The sequence below is a fragment of the Bison bison genome, unplaced genomic scaffold (genome assembly GCF_000754665.1).
Source record: "Bison bison bison isolate TAMUID 2011002044 unplaced genomic scaffold, Bison_UMD1.0 scf7180017863888, whole genome shotgun sequence".
Taxonomy (NCBI): domain Eukaryota; kingdom Metazoa; phylum Chordata; class Mammalia; order Artiodactyla; family Bovidae; genus Bison; species Bison bison.
The window spans coordinates 363,651-386,842 of NW_011494460.1; the positions used below are offsets into that span (position 1 = coordinate 363,651).

General features: G+C 37.7%; 1 protein-coding gene across 9 annotated transcripts in view; it reads left to right on the forward strand.

Moving 5' to 3' along the window:
- The first annotated feature begins 53 nt into the window (after positions 1–53).
- Positions 54–23,192, forward strand: part of PTPN13 (protein tyrosine phosphatase, non-receptor type 13 (APO-1/CD95 (Fas)-associated phosphatase)) — a 223,360-nt gene continuing 200,221 nt past the window's right edge. For all 9 annotated transcript variants that reach the window (XM_010833760.1, XM_010833762.1, XM_010833764.1 and 6 more), the window contains exon 1: positions 54–869. In XM_010833760.1, coding sequence (XP_010832062.1) covers positions 791–869 — 79 coding nt within the window. In that variant the 5' untranslated portion in view covers positions 54–790. The remainder of the gene's footprint in view (positions 870–23,192) is intronic.

Genomic DNA, 23,192 nt, shown 5'->3' on the forward strand with positions numbered 1-23,192 from the left:
CTATGGCCCTGGTGGAAGGAACTTTTCTTTGGTGGTGTGTTAGGGTGGGGGTGGGGTGGCGGGGGAGGGTAGGAAGGATGAGATGCAGTTTGATTGTGAATTAGGTAGATCCGCCTCCTCGGCGGAGGAAAGTCGGATCCTTGGGAATTAAACCCCAGAGGGGATGAGTACAGAGATTGTGGGGCAATCGAGAGTGACATTACCCGCATCGTGCTACTCCAGCTCTGTGCGTGCTGAGGGAAGGGCTCCCGGAGTCTGTTTCTCATTTCTGTAAATGATTGTGGACATGGTGTGGTTAGAGGCCGCCCAGAAGAATGTGTATATGTGAGGGTTCGAAGAAGAGGGGGTGGGGTGGTGGGGAACAGAGAGCAGAGGGACGGACACTGCCTGATGCAAGCCCTTTTATTGCTCTTCTCCGCGTTCTGGAGTTAACCACCCTCTCCCCGCACCCCCGCCCCCCGCGCCCCCGCCTTTGCTCATTGCAAGATGCTGTAGTACCGAAAGCTGGGAAGCTCAAGTTCGGTAGAGGCAAGAAAGTTTTTACGAAGTTTAATTTCCCTGTATTATAAGTATATTGGAGAAGGACGAACTGAGAGAAATATTACCACTAAAATAGATTTACAGCAATACAGTTTTCGCTGGCCTTACACAGAGATGATAGACTCCTCCACGCACTTGGGCAGCTCATCTGTTCCACAGCCTGTGTCATTTTCGTTTAATTGCATCTTTGAAACAACAAACGCGGTGACTTCATAGGGAGCTTCCTGGAGCTGAGTTTACCTCTCAGAAAATGGGGCAATCGGGTTTGTTTTCAAGGCGGGGACCTAAACAAAATGTAGGACACCTGATCTGTGGGTTGACGGGCGCAGGTAACTAATTTAAATGATATTAAAATTTAGATCTACAGAGGTTACTAAAGGATTGGGGTGTGGGGAGGGGGGGAGGAAAGAAGTTATTGTATTTTGAAACAAGCTTTGGTATTTTCCCAAATTCTTAATGACTGGGTTGGCAGGATCAACGTGAAAACTTGCTTCATGCTCATTGCTTGCTTGTGTTGTGCTATGATACAGATTATTTTTTGTATTATCATCAGCATCAGTAAGTTCTTGTATGTATTGATTCAGTAAATTCGTACAGAGGCTAGTGGACTGCTTTACGATCCAGTTTTAGATTAGTTTACGTTTTTCATAATAACTTTGTGTTCTGACTTTGATGTTCTAGCGGCTTTGTGGGAGTATGTGTGGGGGAGATGGCAGAATGGAAGCAGAAATTAAATAGAAAAAACATCTAGGTTAGTTATTAAGAAAAGGAACTAATTTGTAGTGTGTTTCACTTTTACAAGAACTTATTTTTAGCTCTTATGTAGTTTGTCTTGGATTAACATTTGTTCCACCAAAACTTTTACTTGCATGAGAAGCCCACTTATTTTTAGGAGAGTGATTACCAGCATTTTAAAATATTTATAGATAGCTTGTCATGTCACAAGTAACACATATACACAAACCGTAAAAACCAGTGTCAATTGCAAGGACGGACTTAGATACTATGATGGGATCAAAAGTTTTAAAACCTACATTATTTTTCTGGAGGCATGCCTCAAATGAAAAGTGAATGTGAAAATTAGCTAATCAGTTGTTTTCAGTAAATGATAGACATCAGTCTTGAATGGAATTTATGTTTTGATTTTTTTAATTAAGAAGAACAGGTCAAATCCTTGCTTTATTCTACTTTAGTAGGTCAGGGATGGGATGAGGAACATTGTAACTTCTTCTGTATCAGTTGAGTATGTATTTTTTTAGCTCATCTTGTTGCCCAGGCCAGACTTCCTAGAGAAAGGGATTATTGGGGATAAGCCCCTGCTGCTGCTTCCTTTTTATTTTTTTTGAACAAGAGTTTGTAATTTTTAAATAGACTACAAAACACTTTTGTGGTGCAACTGAATTGTAATTAATACCAATTGAAATCGAAAGGAAACAGTTAGACCTCAAGCCTGTGCATCTAGGAGTTAACTCCTGTCAACATTTTCTTATTTTGGAATATGCTTTGGGAGAAGTCTGTGCCATGAATTAGAAGAGTGAGTTGAAGGTTTTCTCCTGTCAGGCCTCTGATGTAACCAAGTGTTACTCATTTGAGTTGATGTCTCTTTGCAAGGCTGGGGCCTGAAAAAGGAGAAAGGATATCTGGTCTCAGGACTGAAGAGTTAGTGCTGATGGGGAAGGGTGAGGGTCTCTTGGGCTCTTTCCCATTTTTTCCACTGACAGCTTTTCTTAATTTGAAACTTAAGAACAACACAGGAACTGCATTTAAAAAGCTTTTAAAGAGCAAATTATGATAGAACATTAAATGGTCTAAGTTAAATTAAAAGTTACATAGTCAGTGTAAATTTGTTGTTGCCCAGGAAATCCCATGACAGACTCGTAGGTATGTCACATCAAAACCGTGGTCTGTAATTGACAGACTGAGAGGCCGAACTTAAAGGTTGCAGGGAGAAGGATGGGGGAAGGGATGGTTAGGAAGTTTGGGATGGACATGTACACATGCTATATTTAAAATGGATAACCAACATGGTTCTACTGTGTAACACATGTAACACAGGGAATTCTGCTCAATGTTATGTGGCAGCCTGGATAGGTGGGGAGTTTGGGGGAGAATGGATACATGTATTTGTGTGGCTGAGTCCCTTTGCTTTCCACCTGAAACTGTCACAACATTGTTAATGGGCTATACTCCAATATAAAATAAAAAGTTAAAAAACTGGTCTGTAAACTGCTCTATGAGGAAGAGTTCCAGTCATCCTGTGAGTCTAGGGGGCAAAATGAAAACCCCTGTCTTATTCCTGTTTAGTGGCAGAAGGCCCTGTGACTGCGCGGCCTGTACGAAGGCTGGATGACAGTAGCTAACAGCTTGTGAGGCAGTAGGAGACCAGTTATTTAACTTCTTAAGGTAGAAGGATAGCAACTCCTGTGTGGTCTAGTGCAGAGGCTGGTGGGGAGTTGAAGCACCGATGCACATGTTTTTTTCCCCAGGGTTTGCTTAGGAAATACAGGAGCTGGTCTAAGCACCTGTTTAAGGAGGTTTGCCTTAGCCTGTGCTCCACCACTGAATCCTGCTTTTTATTTTTCTTTCTTTGATTCCAGTATGAGAATTTATTGAAACAGACTTCCTCAGAGAGAATTCTGCTGTAGTGTAAAGAATGTGTACTTTACTGTTTGAGAAACATGTGTCCAAATCCTCGGGAACATCTTTTATTTTCCACATCTGTAATTTAATAATACCTACTTCTCATAGTATTTTGAGAATGAAATTAATAATATATATAAAAGTGGCAAGTGCAAATTGACAGTAGTTTATTTCCTCCTTTTTTAATCTCTTTTACATATTTGAAAACATTCAGTAATAGCAAAACTTACGTTGGTACACCGAAATTATTCCTGAATGTTTAGAACATGTAACTCACCATAGTCCTCAGAGTGAACTTGAATCTGGGTTGCCAAAAGGCCCTCTTGCCTACCAGCAAATAAATGTCTTTGGTTGTATACTGCATCTGTGCTTAATAGACAGTTTCTTAGTTTCTTTCTAGTTTAGTGATACTCTGGCTGCATGATAGAATCACCTAGGTGGCTTTTAAAAATCTTAATGCCCAGGACTCAATTCAGACCAATTAAACTAGAATCTTTGGGGTTAGGACCCAGACATACATATTTTTGGAAGCTCCCTAAGAAATTACAATGTGGAGCCAACTTGTAAACCAATATTCTAGTCCTCTCTAGAAGGTTAGCATAGAAAATTCGATTCTCAAAAATGTAGCACCAATATTGTTACATTATGTACTTTCCTCTACATAAATCACAAGAATTTAAAGAAAATAAACTTACGTCTCTGTGTATATACACATCTACAGGCTTTTTACTATTTGAATCAGAATGTAAGGTGTAAATGTTTCCCTCCAGTTCCTTAAAGCTGCACATGTTGTTAACTTTAAATTAATTAGGTATCATTTAAAGTTCAGTTCCTTATTTCACTGAAGAATTTTTTTAAACCATTTTATTGAGATATAGTTGATTTACAATGTTGTGTTTAGTTTCTGCCGTACAGCAGAGTGACTCAGTTGTATATATATTTTTCATTTTTTTCCCATTATGGTTTATCACGAATATAAATTATCATTCCTTCTTGTTTATCCATCCTATAATAGTTTGCATCTGCTAATCCTAAACTCCCTCCCCTCACTAACCAAATTTTAAGGATTCTGCAGCTACTTTTGGCTCAGTAGCCGCTGTATCTTGAACAGCTCGGCTATGGAACATTTCTGTCACCATAGAAAGTTCTGTATTAACCTAGAGATTTTAAAATTTATATTCCAGTTTCTTCTTTGAAATGAGATATATGTGACATATATATAGTCTTTTCTGTCAGATTTATAATTGAAAGTGTATATAGTATTATTTTTGATAGTTTTTTTAAGGAGAAATACCACATTTTTGATGCTTATATTTCCTCTTTCTTCAGTTTCTTGTACCTAGCTGTGAGGTGTTCTTTCCAAGTTAACCGAGAAGAGGAACTTGAGTGTCCTTATATTTGTCATTTATATCAGTATGCTCCGAATCTAAATAGATTCAGGAAATAGAGAAATTCATCAGTTCAGCCTAAGTGCTGGAATTTGATTCAAGGTTTTTCTTTCTGGAGGAGGTTCTTTTTTTTCTTTTGCAAATGAAGTCTCTTCGTTGTCATATGATATGATTGAATTTTCCAACAGAGAATCATCTTTAGTTTTAACATGAACATGCACCAGAGACTTTTTCTTCCCACAAGAAAGCATCCCCTTTAACAAAAACGAGGTTCCTAAGCAGTTTGAGATGTTTGAAAGCTAACACTACGTCATCAGTTTTAGTGGTATTTGTCACTTGTTAAACACTGAGGCTCAACTTAGAGGAAACTGTACTCATAGTTCATCTCAGCTGCACACCGCCCTCCCCCCCACCGTAAAAAAAAGTCAGTTTTCCTTATTGTCTTAGGGTTTTAGACACTTTTTCTAGAAAAATGTAATTTCTAAAATAAGCATTTAAACTATTAAGGGATTACTTATTTTAGGTCATTGTGTAGTCAAATACGTCTCTGCAATATATAGTGTTGAAGTGAAGAAATAATCAGTATTTTGACCCAGGAGTTTCCCTTATCATAAGATTTTGAATGATAAATTTATTCCCCCGGCCAGAGTCTTTCATATTCTTGGCTTTGAGGTATAATTTCATAGGATTATTTGAATGCACTATTGATTAAAGTCATTCTTCACACAGTCTATTTTGATTTTACTCTTATGGCTAGTTTCTAGAAGTGAAGGAATGAACTTCAGACAATGATTCAGATGTAACATATATCAATTTTCTAGGTACTGTCTGAAAATTTACAACAGCTAAAATGTATCCTTGTAGCTGTACTTCATGAAAGCTGAAATAGATGTTTCATTAAAAAAAAAAAACTGATCAGCTATACTTGAGTTAAAAAAAAAAAACATTTTAGATTAAAAAACTGATAAAAAATTTTAAATATATAATAAATATAATTTAGGAGTATTTGATTATCAAATGTAAACTATCTAAAACTGTTCTGTGGTTATGTACCATTCAATTGAGTTCAATCAGAACTTTGAAATCCTGGCAGTGCTTTGAGGTATATAAAAATAAATAATAAGTAGGATATGTGTTATTACTTAATACATGGCAGTATTGCTATTTCAGTTATAATTCAGGTCAACACATACTTCAGTGTTCATTGTTATGCAATTCTTACACTTACAAAGAAATCTAGACTGTATTGTTTTCCATTATTAAAATTTAATGGAAATTTTCAGTTTTTAAATAAAAGAAAACATATTAATGTGATCACATATACTTGTGTAACTAAAGACAAAGCAGAGCTATATTTTTTTTTTAAAAGAATTCTCCTAAATCTTTCTGTTTGTGCTTAAAGACTTTGTCTAAATTCAAAGGTATTTTAAGGCTGTATTGAGGTCCTGGGGTTTAACTTAAAAACAGATGATATTGTTCCATCTAAAGGGATTTTAAAGAATCACTGTTGATGGACCAAGCCAGTTGAGTGTTTTTCAAATAGCAACAGTGATGAATCTGGAGTGATAACCTTATTGTGGTGACCTACTCCCTTTTTAGTTGTTCTGTATTCAGTAAGTATACATTGAGTACAGTAAGTGTACATTACATTAAGTTCAGTAAGTGCCTCTGCCAGGCACTCTGCTAGCCACTGGTGATACACAGAGGTCACATTTCCAAGTTAGCTGATAAATGGAATAGTCTGTGCCCACATATATTTGATCATCTGAGATCATGCCAAGTAACCCAGCCGATTGACAGGATATATTGACACAGAAGAGTTGTGAAGATAAAAATGAAATGATACGTGAAAACCTTACAAACATCTGGGTACTGACTTGAATAGACATAAATTGTTTTTAGATGCAGTTGTACTTGATGTTGACCATTCCTCTTTGGTTTAGAGAGAGTATCGCACAGAATTTCGACCATGAACTCTGGAGCCACGCTGCCTGGGTTTTAATTTCTGACTCTGATATACAGGCTCTATGGCCTTGTGCAAATTTTCGCTTTTTTCCATCTACAAAATAAGGATTATAGCTCAGCCTCTTTTACAGGTTTGTGGTAAGGATTAAATGATTAATTCATTAGAACATGTAGAGCAACAAAGCAGTACCTAATACATGTTGTTGTTCAGTCACTAAGTCATGTCCGACTCTGCAGCCTCATGGACTGCAGCACAGCAGGCTCCATGGGGTTCTCACCTAATGCATATGGGTATTTAATAAATATTAGATTATTATTTTTGATACATTTACATTTTACTTATAACAGTTTTTTTTTTTAAACATTGGGTAAAGGTAATATATGAACTTAAATGTGTTTTTTTTTGTTTCAACCTTCTTTAGGCTGCTTGTTCCTTGGGTTACATGTTTCTGTTTCTTCCACACATTATTTGGACTTGATATATGTTACCTGTGCCTAACTTTCACACACTTCGTGGAACTTGTGAAAATAAATGTCATTCTCTTCAGACTACTCTTTTTTTTTTTTTTTGCCATGGCTTACAGCTTGTGAGATCTTAGTTTCTTGACCAGGGATTGAACTTGGGCCATGCAAGTCAAAGCACAGAGTCCTAATCACTGGACCACCATGGAAGTCTGTAAACTACTCACTTTCAGAATCCTACATCTCCTGTTTTGGAGTTACTTTTTAGATCATGTGACATGTGGCGTATGTCTTCTTTGAGAATAGATTTGATTCAATTAAATAACACATTCATATTTCTAGTAAGGTGAATGATTAAGGAGGATATACTAATTTCAAGTAAATTGGGAAATGATTATAAAGTAAAAGGAGCAATTTTTTAAATGAGACTGTAAACATGATTAGAAAGGAGAGTCCTAGAAATGTCTCTGATAATGTGTGTGTTAGTCACTTAGTCATGTCCGACTCTTTGTGACCCCATGGACTGTAGCCCGCCAGGCTCTTCTGTCTGTGAGATTCTCTGGGCAAGAATACTGGAGTGGATTGCCGTTTCCTTCTCCAGGGGATCTTCCTGACCCAGGGATCGAACCTGGGTCTCCTGCATTGCAGGCAGATTCTTTACCATCTGAGCTATAGGAAAGTCCAGAAAGGAGGGTCCCAGAAATGTCTCTGATAATACTGTGTTTGAAGCCGAAGGTATCTATTCTCCCAAAGTGTCTATTTTGAAAGTTAACACTCTCAGATATGTGAATTGTCCACAGTCACACAAACAGAGATATTGTTGCAGTCATGGAGTCACAAAGAGTTGGACACAACTTAGTGACTGAACAACATGTTGTTATGCCCTTAGGAGTAAGCATTTTGTAACATAACATAAAATTCTTGAGTAAGTATTACTGGACATTCATCCTGTTATTGTGTGCACTTTTAGACCCTTTGATATTCTAATATACCTTATGAATCTCCAAGATAATAACATGTACAGTTGTCCCTTACTATTCTCCAGGGGATTGATACCAGGACCCATAAGGATATAAAAGCTTTGGCTAGTCAAGTCCCTTATGTAAAATGGCATAGCATTTGCATATTACCTATGCAAATCCCCCCACATACTCTAAATCATCTCTAAATTACTTATCATATCTAATACAATGTAAGTACTGTGTAAATCATTGTAAATACTATATAAATCCTGTGTGAATAGTTGCCAGCATGCAGCAGATTCAAATTTTGCTTTTTGGAACTTTCTGAAATGTTTTTCCCCCCAAATATTTTCCATCTGAGGTTGGTTGAATCTGTGGTTGTGGAACCTGTGGTTACAGATGGTCAACTGTTTATCATTTTCATTTCTTTGACAATTTAACTGCAGAGTTCATAATGCATCTCTCGTAACAGGGGCACTGATTTGGGAAATATTCTGTGTGCTTGCCCTATCCAAGACCACTGCAATGAACTGTTTTGCTTCTTCCAATTAGAAATTGCATTGGGTTGCTAGTACAGAGACGTGGCATAACAGTGACCTAAAGAAGGTTGGGATTTTTTTTTTTTTTTCTGTAACATAAAATCTTGGCATAGTACTCCAGAGCTGCTGGATGACTGTTTCAAGAAATGGCAATGAACCCAGACATCTTTTTTTTCTTCTCTACCTCCTTATAATATGGCTTTCATCCTCACGACGCCCTCTTGGTGACAGAATGGCTGCTGGCATTCTGTTAAAAATGTTGTCCTTCTAGTTAGACAAAATATGGAAGAAATGGAGGAAATGGCAAAAATAACAAAAGGTGAGTGTGCCTGCCAGCTGAGTCAGATCTTTTCAAAAAATTTTCTTGAATTCCTTACCCAATGCTGTACATCATGAGATGCTGGGAATTGTTTTTTGCTGGGCACTTGGCTGTCCCCAACCTGACAACTGAAGAGAGTAGATATTGGGGATTCAATGATTGTTTTCTTCAGATTTCCTAACACCTGATCTCCATTTGTTTCCAGCTTAATGGAATTTGGTTGTAGTATGTATGGATAAATTATAGGTCCTATGCTAGGTTTTGGGGTGAATACTGGTTTTACTAACTTATCGCTTGATAGCCAACACATCTATTATGCTAATTAAAGTGCCTTGGCCTAGAAAATAATTAAAAACTGGATTTACTGTCTGTGGAGGCTAGTTCACAGAGATTGTTTAGTATTTTATACTTTGTGTGGTTTGATACTTAATTCCTTGTAATAAATATGAATCATTCACACAATTTTTATTATTTACCTACCATTGAAATATTAAACTAAGTTACTGCTAACTTTTAACAGGACAAAATTAATATATTTATGTTCATTCTTAAATGTTTAGCTTTTGTGAAAACTAAATCTAGGCTGTGTCATAATTTGCTGTTCACATTCAAACAAATTTGGAAGCATAGTATAGTAGAAAGAGAACAGATTTTAAATTTAGGTGGTCCTTGGTATGTATTTTAGATCTTTTAGTAATTAGAGTCATTTTGGATAAGTGATTTATCCAATCTGTTTGATCTATAAAATGGAAATAATATCTACCTCAGGAAGTTCCATGAGCTTTATTCCTGAGCTCATACAATTTATGTATGAGCTTTACATACATAAATTGTTTGGGCACAGCCCAATTGATTCAGTTAATAAGAATTCTTTACCTTTCACCACCCTTTTCATCTGTATATATTGGACAAAATAGCAAACTACTAAGAAATATGATTCATTATACTGAGAAAAAGCATGGCTTATCTCTTTATCCACGCAGATTTTAGCCTCAGAAGTATATTTTGATTAGGTCACTGACTATGCTTTGGTTATCAGATGTATTCCAAGCAAGATGTTTTTAGACGTAGTAACTACACATAGGTCACTTTAAAGCTAAAATGATTGACATCTTAAGGGAAATAAAATGGGCAAACCTGCCATGTCACCTTGAATATGAGAAAACTATGGAAAATGGTAGAAAAAATACCCGCAGAATTATTTGACGATAGTTAAAATAGCAGCAATTTAAAATGTCTTTCAAGTAATATAAATTTTTGTTGTAATGGTCTTTTGTTTCTTAACTAATTATATAGCTGTAAAGCATTTGACTGACTACTCTGTGTGTGGAATTATTTTTGGTATATTGAGGAATGGGCTTCCCTGGTGGCTTAGTGGTAAAGAATCTCCTTGTCAGTGCAGGAGACACAGGTTTGATCCCTGGATTGGGAAGAACCCCTGGAGAAGAAAGTGGTAACCCACTCCAGTATTCTTGCCTGGGAAATACCATGGACAGAGGAGCCTAGTGGGCTACAGTCTCAAGAGAGTCAGCCATGACTTAGCAACTTAAACAACAGCAGCATTGAGAAATACTAAAAAAGGAAAGGAAAATGGTTCCTACCAAAAAAATTAAAATCTAGGTTTAAAAAAAAGAGCAAATAATAAAGATAGGAAACCATTATATTACAAAACAATCAATACAGTACAAGTTTTAAGAAAGTGTGGCTCAATCAAAGGGTTCACTTGGGTAGAGATTGATCTGTCTTGGAGACATTTTTATTATCTGGGAGCCAGCATGGTGTATCATTTGTTGTTGTTGTTAAGTTGCTAAGTCATGTCCGACTCTTGTGACCGCATGGACTGTAGCCCACCAGGCTCCTCTGTCCATGGGATTCTCCAGGCAAGAATACTGGAGTGAATTGCCATTTCCTCTTCCAAGGGATCTTCCTGACCTACTCACTAGATAATTTTAATAGTGAAAATATTTGTAACTTTTAGTTTAAGGTTAGAAGTAATGATCTTATTAAGGTGTGATCATTAAGAATAGTTTATGACCCGCTCTCCATTCCATTCTTAGTGCATTTAAAAATTGTCCTTTGGTTTGGTTGACAGCTGTGTTTACAGAGCCCCAAACTCTTGGTGACTGCTAACAAAGTTTCTTTTCTTCTCCTTTGAATTGACTCTTTCAGTAGGCTTGCATGCCTTGTATGTGGTGCTGTAGAAGGGAGATAAGAGAACTCCAAAATTTCTAAATTTTAGTTTATCATACAGTTTTAAAATTCATTTGCAATATAAATTGATTGACATTTGCTTTATTTGGAGAAGTGGAATTTATATCCTGGAGTTCTTTGAAACATAAAATCTCTATTCACCCTTTCCCTTAACTGTTTTCATGGCTTTTTTCCCACTTAAGAATCCCATAGCATCGTCATGCAAACAGTTAGATGATCATGCAGTTTTTCACTCAGTGAAAAGTTTTGTTGCTCCACAGGTTTTCATTACGGTAGCAGGTAAAGTGTGTTTTATTATTTTTAAGTATCTTATTTTTCAGAGTAGGCAAAACGTGCGTGCGTATTGAACAAGATTGAAAAGTACAAACATTAAAAAGTCAGTCATCTTTCTAGTCCTGTCTCCAGGTCCCCTCTTGAGGTGCTTTGCTGCAACCTTCATTTTCAGTAATGTCGTCAGAGCCAGGAGGAAACATTGTGAATGATATACCAATAAGTTTTCCTCAACGGGAAGCTTTACGTGTACCCTCTTAGTATGCTGAAAAGTTCTGTGCTTTTGAAAATAATTTATAGAAAGTCTTCCTTTTTTATATATTTAACAGTTCACCTTTATTTTTTTTTATTTTCTCCCTGCCCCCAATTACCTCATTAGTCAATCATGTCTCACATTTTTGACCAGTTTATCTCCATTCTTTTGTTACCGGTTAGAAATCTGTTAGTAGTAAAAGCAAAGTTGAATGTTTTACCATTAATGTACTGTTTTGTTTGTTAAGTTGGACATTTTCTTGATAAATATTTGGTTGATAAATATTTGGTACAGCTGAAGTTGGATCGTTTTGCAGTTGAAGGGCAACTTAAATGTATTTCAGTTCTTTTATGGAGCATTGAGTTATAAAGAAACCCTAGTATATAGAAATGTTTGGTATATAGAAATTCACTTATTCTTCTGGTTTTCTTGGTTAATGCATGAAAACTGAAGACTATATATGGTCTGTATATGGACTCTTACTTTATACCCAAAGTTCAAATTTATTACCTGCTTAGAGTGCATTGGCAGAAAAAGTAAGAGCATACTTTTTGATAACATTGTTATAGCTCTTTGTAATTATGCTGTCTTTTATGTGTACCTTTTGAAACATAGGCAAAAGATAGGGTAGATTGTAGTTTCTAAATGCAAGCTGTATCTGAATTATCTTATGAATTGGTTAAAATAAACATTTTGGGATGCTTCCTAGACCCCCAGGAATTTATAGTTTTAAAACGTACTCCACATACAGCTTTCCTAAAATTGGTGGAAAATAAATATGCTTTTTATTGTATCTTTTTAGGAATCCTATCTTCCACCTTTAAAAAAAAAACATTTTCTCCATGCTTTTATACATTTGTTTTATAAGTTAAAAAATATAAGTTAATTTGTTGGGATAATGTTATACATACCCTTCAGTAGGTATCACTAGCCTCCATACCTGTAGGGACAAGAAGGGTCAGAGATAGTTGAGGGGGAGAGGAAGACAATAATGAATGATAGATATTGTGATGAACGAAAGGGCTCAGACTGTAGCTAACGTGGACATCTGCTCCCCACCTGGAGTTCTGCCCCATCTCCTTTTCTCCCAAGATTTTTATATGACATTTCTCTAATTTGTGAAATTTTCCAATGTACAAATACTGGCACAATTTCACACTTTGGAAAATATGGTCTGGGCCATTGCTCTCCAGGCAAAACCCAAGTCTGCAGGCCAAATAAAGCCCATGCCCTAGATTCTTTTAACTACCTTACATTAGTATGAACTTGCCATATTGTGTTTTGACATTTATTAAGGGATAATAATGATGATAATGCTTCCAGTTGTCTGCCTTGATTAATATTTCACTTTAACATATTAGTTATATAAACATTGGATTTTTGCTTAGGAAGAAAGGAAAGAATAAGACTGTTTTCTAAAATGTGTCAAGGACAGTGTCTGTGTAAATGTATCAGAGACTTGGTTCCATGATGTTTCTTAGAAAAATTTAGTTCTCAATCCCTTTCTTTCTCAAAGTCTGTCCTTCTTCCTTTGCCTGCCTGCACATCCAGTATCTTCATGCTCTTCCCATGAATGTGCTTTTCATTTGCAAGAATTATGAAAGAAATCCTTCGTATAGAAACTCTGCAGAATGAAAATCATTCTGTGACTGACTTAAGCTGCACAAACTTCTAGACATTCTTCACTATAGCATTAAAATTCCATAGCCTTAGTACTATTTCTTTCAAATGTGCTTTTTAAACAGAAGAATGACTGCCTTTAAGGCCAGCAGTGAAAAGACTCACACAGAGGCAATCTGGGGGGGCAAGCTCGTAACCATGAAAGATTTGACCCCAAGCCATCAGGAGGGATGGTTGAACTGAGATGCCGTTTACAGTGGCTCAGTACAGAGAAACAAGCATAATAAAGCGGCAAAACTTCCGCTTCTAGCCAAGATGCAGTAACAGGGACGCGATTCTGTCCACACCAGCTAAAAAACGAAGAAAATGCTGGAAACAACTATTTTTAAGTCACTGGACATCAGGCAGTGAGAGACAGTGATATCCACGAGAGAGAGAACTGAGGTGAACCTTCGGATTGCTCAGGTTATAACTTGAGAGAGTTTCTAGGCTGTGGTGCAGGGGTGGGAAGCCAGGTGCAAAATGGTATACACCCTGAATTCAGCACTTACTGCTGAAAGCCTGAGGAGACTAAGGCAACCAGAGTTAACAGGACAGAGCAGTAAGCTGAGAACAGAGCAGAGAGAACCCCAGAAGGGTTCCTACAGAGGGCCCTGCAGAGGGTCCTCTTTGAGTGTTCGGCCGAGTACTCTAAACACACGCGTGTGAGGAAACTGAAGGACTGTAGAGGAACCACACAGAAGGAAGAAAAGGAACAGTACTTGAGGATGCTGGCAGGGCTGGGAATCATGCCTGTTCCCACAAACCAGACTGGAAGACCTCAGGGTTCATAGGGTATTAGATAGGGTACACAGAAGAACTCGCCCCACCAAACGAGCCCTAGACCTGCATTGCTCTGGGCCAAACTAACACATCTTAAAAGTTAGACCTGAAAGGATCAAATTTACAAGTTTTCAAGTAATTTAACTTCATCCCTAAGCAAAACTCAAGAATATGTATAAATACATTCAGTATCCAACAAGATGAAATTCACAATATTTGGCATTCAATCAAAAATTTCCAGGCTTGTAAAGAAGCAGGAAAATATGACCTGTAATGACAAAGTAAATAGATTAGACTGCACACAGAGGTTAGAACAGCAGAAAAGTACATTAAAATAGTTTTTATAACTATTCCATATATGCAAAAGTTAGCAGGAACACACTGAACTTCTCAATATGAAAACTAGAATGTCCGAGATGAAAAATACAGGGATGGGATTAATGGCAGGTTAAACGTTACAGAAGAAAAGATTAGTAAACTTGAAGACATACCAGTATAAAAATCATTCCAAGTGAAACACAAAAAGGAAAATAGTTTTTTAAATTAACACAGCATCGATTGTGAGATAACTTGAGGTGGCCTAATATACATGAAATTTGAGTCCCTAAAGGAGAGAAGGCCATGATGAAAAAGGCACTTGAATAAATTATGGCTGAAACTTCCAAATTCGCTGAAAGCTGTACACACGCAGGTTCAGAGTCTTAATGAAGCCCGAGCATGAGGAACACGAAGAAAATTGCACCAAGGCACATCGTATTCAAACTGTTCAAAACATGAGAAAGAGGCAGTCTTAACAGCAACCAGAGAAACAGAGAGAAATAAGGAGAAGTGTGACAATACATTTCTTGTTACAGACCAATGCAGACAGGAAGACAGTGTAGCAATGTCTTTAAAGTATCGAAAGAAACTGTCAACCTAGAATTTTCTACTCAATGAAAATCTTTCAAAATTGAGGTTAAATAAAGACTTTTTTCAGAGATAAAATAGCTGAAAGAATTGATCACCAGGAGATCAAAGAATGAAGTTCCCCAGGCAGAGAGGCCAAGTGATACCAAATGGATAGAAAATAAAATGCTAAATACACTGGTAAATATATACGGTATTTTTCCTGTTATTTAAAAGTGTTTTAAAGGTAATCTATAAAAGGCTGAGAAAAATAGATTCATAGGCCCATTCTATATAAGAATCCCAAAATGCAAAAATGAAATAATAATGGCTAACATATTTTGGCCACTTACTGTGGGCAAGAAGTTTTATATCATTTTTCATTTAATCCATCTGATAGTCCTTTAATTAAGTACCATTGTTGTTACCTTGAGGAAAGTAGCTTGTTAGGAGGCTGAAATAACGTGTCCAGGATCACACAACTGTTAAGTGAATGAGCAGGAATTTAAATTCATTCTGACTCTAAAGCCTAGATACTTCACCATTTTCCTACACTGCCTTCCCAGGGAAGGAGCAAAGAGTATAGAACATGTGATCACAGGTCAAAGAGGATGAGGAAGGAGTCAAGGGGGAAGGAATAGAGAGGCGGCAGACAGTTTGGAAGACTGCATCAATTCTTTATGTATGTATCACCGATTATTTCCAGTTAGATGGTCAAGGGTACTCAAGGCGGCACTCTTCTTAAATTTTATTTATGTTCATTTGGCTGCATCAGGTCTTGGTTGCAGCAGGCAGGCTCGTCATTGTGACCCACAGGCTTCTCTCTAGCGGTGGCAGGCAGGCTCGGCAGTTGTGGTGTGCCGGACTAGTTGCTCCACAGCATGGAGGATCTTAGTTCCCTGAGCAGGGATTGAACCTGGGTCCCCTGCACTGACAGGTGAATTCTTAACCACTGGACAGCCAGGGAAGCCCTAAGGTGGCACTTTTGACTCTAATATTTTTTAATGTAAAATTTACACAGATGTGGGAGCCAGGGAGTTCAGATGTCTTGTTTTTAGCTTCACATAGTTCAGAATGTGCCCTCTGGAGTTACGGAAGGGAGGTGATGAACCTCTCTGTTCAGGCAGCCAGCTCTTGCATCACTTCAAGTAGCTCTCACCAGTTGGCTGGGCTACAGGCTCAAGTTATTTAAATAAATTTTCTCTTTCATTTTTAAATAACAGTTGTAATATTTTAACACTTTACTTGCAAGGTCAGCTAGCCAGAAGAAAAACTAATTTGACTTGTGCTAGTAATAACAGTGATTAGGGCACAGGAGAATGGTTTAAAAATACCTATGGATAAAGAGTGGTACTTTTTAATGTGCTTTTATTATGTGTAGCAAACTTTTTTTAAAGAGATAATTTATTTTAAACAAAATAATAATAGTATGGAGGTTGTAGTATGAGATTTCCCTGGTGGCTCAGATAGTAAGGAGTCTGCCTGCTATGTGAGAGACCTGGGTTCGATCCCTGGAGAAGGGAATGGCTATCCACTCCAGTATTCTTGCCTGGAGAATTCCATGAACAGAGGAGCCTAGCCAGCTGCAGTCCATGGGGTCTCAAAGAGTTGGACATGACTAGCAACTAACATTTTCACTTTTTTCACCGTGGAAGTTAAATACATGTAAAAGTAAAACGCATGGCTTTGGCCCACAGGTTGAGAGTGGGACAATGAAAGACAGTTGACCCTTGAATAACACAAGTTTGAACTGCATGGGTCTACTTACATGCAGATTTTTTCCAGCAGTGTTATAGTGCTGTGTGATCTGTGGTTGGTTGAGTCCATGGATATGGGGGAACCACATATATGAGGGGTTGACTGTAAATTATACACTGATTTTCAACTGCATAGAAGATCAGTGCCCCTAACCCCTGTGTTCTTTGAGGGTCTGTATACGTTGTGGCTTCTTATGAAATGGTATAATACCTTCTGAAGATAGATTGGGATAAGTCAAAGATGTGTACTATATATGTGTATAGCAGAGATGAAAATAACAAAAAGTTATAGCTACAAGCTAACAAAAGATAAAATGGAATCATGAAAACTGTTGTTAATCCAAAGGCAAGAAAAGGAAAAAAAAAGGTGAGCAGGAAAACAGGCGGGACAAATGTTTTTAAAATAGCAAAACAATAAATCCAACTATATTAATAATCACATTGAATGTAAATAGTTAAAACACCCCAGTTAAAAGGCAGAGCTTGTCACATTGCTACAATCTGGTCTTGATTTTTAAATCCATTCTTAATTGATTAAAGGATGGGAATTCCCTGAGGGGTCAGTGTTTAGGACTTGGCACATTCACTGCTGTGGCCTGGGTTCAGTCCCTAGTCAGGGAACTAAGATCCTGTAAGTTGTGCAGTGTAGCGAAAAAAAAAAAAAAGTGAAAGGATGGAAAAGATATACCATGTTACTACTGATTAAAAGAAAATTGGCTATATTAGTATCAGACAGAGTGCATCTCAGGACAAAGAATGTTACCAGGTTGAAAAAATACCATTTCATAATGACAACAGGATCCATTCATTAAGAAAATATAACAGTTCTAAACATTTATGCAGCTAATAACAGAGCTTCCAAATACTCAAAGCAAAAACAGAACAAGTGAAAATTGACAAACCCACAACTGTAGCTACAGATCAATATGTCTCTTTCAGGAGCTGACAAAATAAGTACAAATGTACCTTGGAGATACTGTGGACCCAGTTTCAGAGCACCACAATAAAGTGAGCCACACAATTTCTTTGGTTTTCCAGAACTTAAAAAAGTTATGTTTACACTAACTATAGTCTACTAAAAGAAATAGTATTATGTCTTAAAAACAATGTACTTAATTAAAAAATAATTAACTTGCTTGATGCAGGATTGCCAAAAACTTTAAATTTGTAAAAATTCAAAATCTGAAGTGTAATAAATAAAGCAAGGTTCAATAAAGTGAGGTGTGCCTGTAGAAAATCAGTAAGATACAGAAGACTTTAACAACATAATCAACTAACTTAACATTTATAGAGCACACCGCCCAAAAACAGGAGAACCAACACATTCTTTTCTAGTGCACATAGAATAATCACCAAGATAGTTCATATTCTGGGTCACAAAACAAGTTTTAATGCATTTAAATGTATTCAAGTCATAAAAATGTCTGGGAAATTCTCAAGAAGTTGAAAACTAACACACTTCTAGATAATCCATGGCTCAAAGAGGAAATGAGAAAGTATATTATTGGGGATAAAAATGATGACACGGTATATAAAAATGCATGGCATGTAAGCTGCTAAAGCAAAACTTGGGGGAAATTTTATAGCATTAAATACCAACCACAGAAAAGAAAATATGTCTCAGACCAGGTTTCTCATAGAAAAAGAAGCAAAGTAGTAAATAGTAGTAAACTAAGTAGAAGAAAGGAAAGTATGAAGGTCAGAGGAAAAATCCAACAAACAGAAAGGAAAAACAGGATTGGAAATCAGAGAAACTTAAAGTCGGTTCTTTGAAAAAACCAAGTAAATGTATAAACTTCTAGCCAGACTGATCAGGAAAAAGAGAAGACACTAACTGCTGATGTAAGGAATGAGAGAGGTGGCATTGCAACAGATTCTGCACTTAATGAAAGAATAATAAATGAATATTATCGATGATTTTATGCCAGAAAATTCAGCAACTTGAAAGGGACAATGAAATCTACTGAAATATAGGCCCTCTCAAACCTTACTGTTGGATTCCCCCAGAAGTTCTTTCAGGCAAAAAAAAATGACAATGATGCATTTATTTTGTGCTTTCCTGGAGAAATTAAAATTTAAAACCTCCCAAGAGTAATGTCTTCAGATAACTCTATTTTACTTTTACCTAAGCAGTTCTTTAGAACGCTTGGAATAGTACTTACATAGATTCTTTCCCTTACAAATGATGATTTATTTAAAAATGCTAAATATAAGGTGGGGGTTTCCCAGGTGGCTCAGTGGGTAAAGAATCCACCTTCAGTGCAGGAGATGCTGCTTCAATCCCTGGCTTGGGAAGATCCCCTGGAGGAGGAAATGGCAACTCTCTCCAGTATTCTTGCCTGGAGAATCCCGTGGACAGAGGAACCTGGCTGGCAACAGTCCACGGGGTCACAAAGAGTCATGACTGAAGTGACTGAGCATGCACGCAAACATAAGATAGAAGGTTCAAAGGTTTGTTCAGTGGCTCAGTCGTGCATTTTATAAGGTTCGTGGAGTTGTTTTTTCAGCCTGCTGTTCGTCTGAATGTTATCTCGAATCCTTAAGGCTTATACTCCAGTATTTGCCATAAATATAGCTGCCACAATTCCAGATATTGCCTGTAGATACCTCACTGGCTAATGTGTTGGGCGTTCCCACGATCAACCCAAGTTCCATGCTGTATTCGGACAGCTCACAGGACTCAACAGAATAGATTGGTCACAACAAAAGGGTGCAAAGCAAAATCCACAAAGGGGAAAAGGGCAATGAGACAAAGCCTGGAAGAAACCAGGGGCAAACGTCTAAGAGTCCTCTCCCAAGGGAATCACACAGGATCCGTTAGTTTAAAGAGTTGCTTATTGTTGTAATATTGCAAATTTCTTTTCACGCAAGAGTCTTTGTCTACACTATTATATAGTTGATTTTCCAATTGATATTCTTTTTCAAAAAGAGTCACCTTATTTACCATAAGAACGTTCATCTTTTCTCAGTGAAGTTGTTATTTTTTGGTTTGACATTTATGAATTCCCTTCATGATTGACAGAATACTTCTGCCATGGTCAATTAAATAGTCAATTCAAGTCAAAAATCAGTTGGAATTATCAGATAAATGTAATCACTTCGGGATTTTACAGTGGAACAAAAGTCATCATAATTCATTTCCTAATATGACGGTTGTAGTATGTTGTTAGGTGCTCAGCCGTGTCCAACTCTTTGTGACCCCGTGGACTGTAGGCCTCCAGGCTCCTCTGTTTATGGGATTTTCCAGTCAAGAATCCTGGAGTGGGTTGCTATTCCCTTCTCTGGGGTATCTTCCCTACCCAGGGATTGAACTCAAGTCTCCTGCATTGCAGGCAGATTCTTTACTGTCTGAGCCACCATTCCTGACCATGTGCTATGTTGGCCATGGATTAAAACAGAACAGTCCTTTAATGAATGAAATTCCAATAAGGGATTGTTGATTTTGGAAATGCCTCTGACAATACACTGCTAAAATGTAGGTGTAGGTTTAAGAAAGTTGAAATGTTCTTCATAAACAGACTTTAAAATTATTCATTTTTGAATGAAGAAAGAAATCTGTTAGGAATATAATTGCCCTGTTTACTTAAGATTTAATTACTTGTGGAAGTAAGAGATTGTCATCCAGTTTATTATTCACGAACAAATTCAAATATCCTACTGAACTACATGTTAATGCTAACATATATTTTAGTTGTTATTCAGTCAGCAAGTTGTGTCCAACTCTTTGCAACCCCATGGACTGCAGCCCACCAGGCTTCCCTATCCTTCACTATCTCGCAGAGTTTGCTCAAACTCATGTTCATTGAATCAGTGATGCCATCCAACCCTCTCATCCTCTGTTGCCTGCTTTTCCTTCTGCCCTCAATCTTTCCCAGCGTCAGTGTCTTTTCCAGTGAGTTGGCTTTTTGCATCAGGTGGCCAAAGTATTGGAACTTCAGCTTCAGCATCAGTCCTTCCAATGAATATTCAGGGTTGGTTTCCTTTTGGGTTGATTGGTTTGATCTCCTTGCTGTCCAAAGGACTGGTCCACATCAAAAAATTTTATTAATAGTAGTTAATGACATGATTAATAATAAAAGTAAACTTACCTAAATAGGAGAAATTCTAAAAGCAGAATGGCCAATATTTACTTTAAAAATAAAGTAAATAAAAACTCAGTTCCTCTTGTGCACTGGCCACATTTCAAGGGCTCAGTGGTCACATGTGGCAGTTGACTTTTTCATACTGGGAAGCATAAATGTTAAGATATAGCCATCATCACAGAAAGTTCTGCTGGACAGCACTGTTCTAAACAATATAGAGGAACCAATAGAAGTCTTGAAAGTTATCAGATATAGTCAAGATATATTTTGAAAGAAGGGCCAATAGGATTTTGTAACTGATTGGATATGGGATATGAGGGAAAGATTGAAGTCAGGTGACTCCAAAGTTTGTGGCCTGAGTAATTGGCTCAGTTCCATTTCAAAATGGAGAATGCTGGAGGAGAGGTTTAGTAGATGAAGTTTAGTTTTTTATTTGATAAATAACATGGCTATATAAGAGTCAGACATGACTGAACAACTGAACTGAACTGATGCCTATTAGAAAGAGTATGTGAAAGTGAAGCCGCTCAGTCGTGTCCAACTCTTTGCAACCCCATGGACTGTAGCCCACCAAGCTCCTCTGTCCATGGGATTTTCCAGGCAGTAGTACTGGAGTGGATTGCCATTTCCTTCTCCAGGGGATCTTCCCGACCCAGGGATCAAACCCAGGTCTCCTGCATTGTAGACGGGCGCTTTACCGTCTGAGACACCAGGGAAGTCCTGAGAGAGTATAAGACGAGGATCATTGAATTTGGCAACATGGACATTAATGCCCTTAAAATTTTTTTTCAAAATACTTTTTTATTCTTTGCCCTGTGATAATTAAGTCTGTGTACTTTTCCTAAAATGAGAATGCAATTGTTTGTGTGTAAATTACATCCAGTTTAAGAAGGTTGAACATATTTGTCAACTTAATATCTTAAGTCTCTGCTTAAATGATAGTAAAGAAATTAAAATGTTAAAGGGCTTCCTAGGCAGTGCTAGTGGTGAAGAACCGGCCTACTAATGCAGGAGATGTAAGAAACGTGGGTTCCATCCCTGGATCGGGAAGGTCCCCTGGAGGAGGGCACAGCAACCTACTCCAGTGTTCTTGCCTGGAGAATCCCATGGACAGAGGAGCCTGGCGGGCTACAGTCCATATGGCCAGCTACAGTCCGTAGCGTCCCAAAGAGTTGGACATGACTGAAGCGACTAAGCACGTGTGCACAATAAAGAGGAGAACGGATGAGGGGGCATCTGTTTCTAGAAAAAGTTAAAATTTTTAAAAATGATCCTTGGAGCAAAGGCACCTGAGGAAGCAAAGTAGAAGAAATCAGGCTCAGAAAATGAGCAATATAGAAAAGTGAAAGTGAAAGTTGCTCAGTCGTGTCCAACTCTTTGTGACCCCATGGACTGTACAGTCCATGGAATTCTCCAGGCCAGAATACTGCAGTGGGTAGCCTTTCCCTTCTCCAGGGATCTTCCCAACCCATGGATCGAACCCATGTCTTCTACATTGTGGGCAGATTCTTCACCAGCTGAGCCACAAGGGAAGCCCAAGAATACTAGAATGGGTGGCCTATCCCTTCTCCAGGGATCTTCCCGACCCAGGAATTGAACCAGGGTCTCCTGCATTGCAGGTGGATTCTTTACCAACTGAGCTGTATAGATAGAAATATAGAAAAGGGTAGACTCATTTTGTCCCAGTGAACCCTGGAAAGACCTAGGCTCAGAAACATTAGGTGTGAAGGGAAGCAGGAGTACAATGTGTGATAGAAACAAAGATAGGAACTGAAAGATTTAATATATATTATTAGTGCTTCAGGTTACGTAATTCTGTTATTATTTGAATCAATGAAGATTCAAAGAGTACATAGTATGTCATTTTTTTCTGCCAATAGTTTCCAAAGCATTAAATGAAAATTCAAGATGCCCCATTGCCTTTACCATGCACTTCTTCTATGCTGAACCCCTGTTTTTTTTTAATTTTGAGGAAATCCCAGATACATGTCTTACATATTTAGGAAGGAGTGGCGGGAATTCCAGAGTGACATTAAATATGGAGGAGCCGCTTTCAGGTTCTTCCTCTCCCATTTCTTTACCTTTGCCTTGGACACAAGGGATAATTAGGAAGAATTACCTCTTACCTGCACGATAAGGCCAGTTCAGTTCCAGTGAAATTCACCATCTCTTTCTTTTGTGAGCCTCACCTCAGTTCTTTCTGTGATTCCCAGAAGGGAAACTGCTCTGCCTGGATTTGGACCCACTAAAGAGGATAGAGTTATGCAGTGATTTAGGGGAAAGCATCTTGTAAAAATTCTGTTATATAGGGAAATATAACATGTATATAAATAGCTATTTTGTGATGTAATTGTAATATTGAATTTAATTGAGGTATAGTTTATGTCAGAGAAGGCAATGGCACCCCACTCCAGTACTCTTGCCTGGAAAATCCCATGGACGGAGGAGCCTGGTAGGCTGCAGTCCATGGGGTCGCT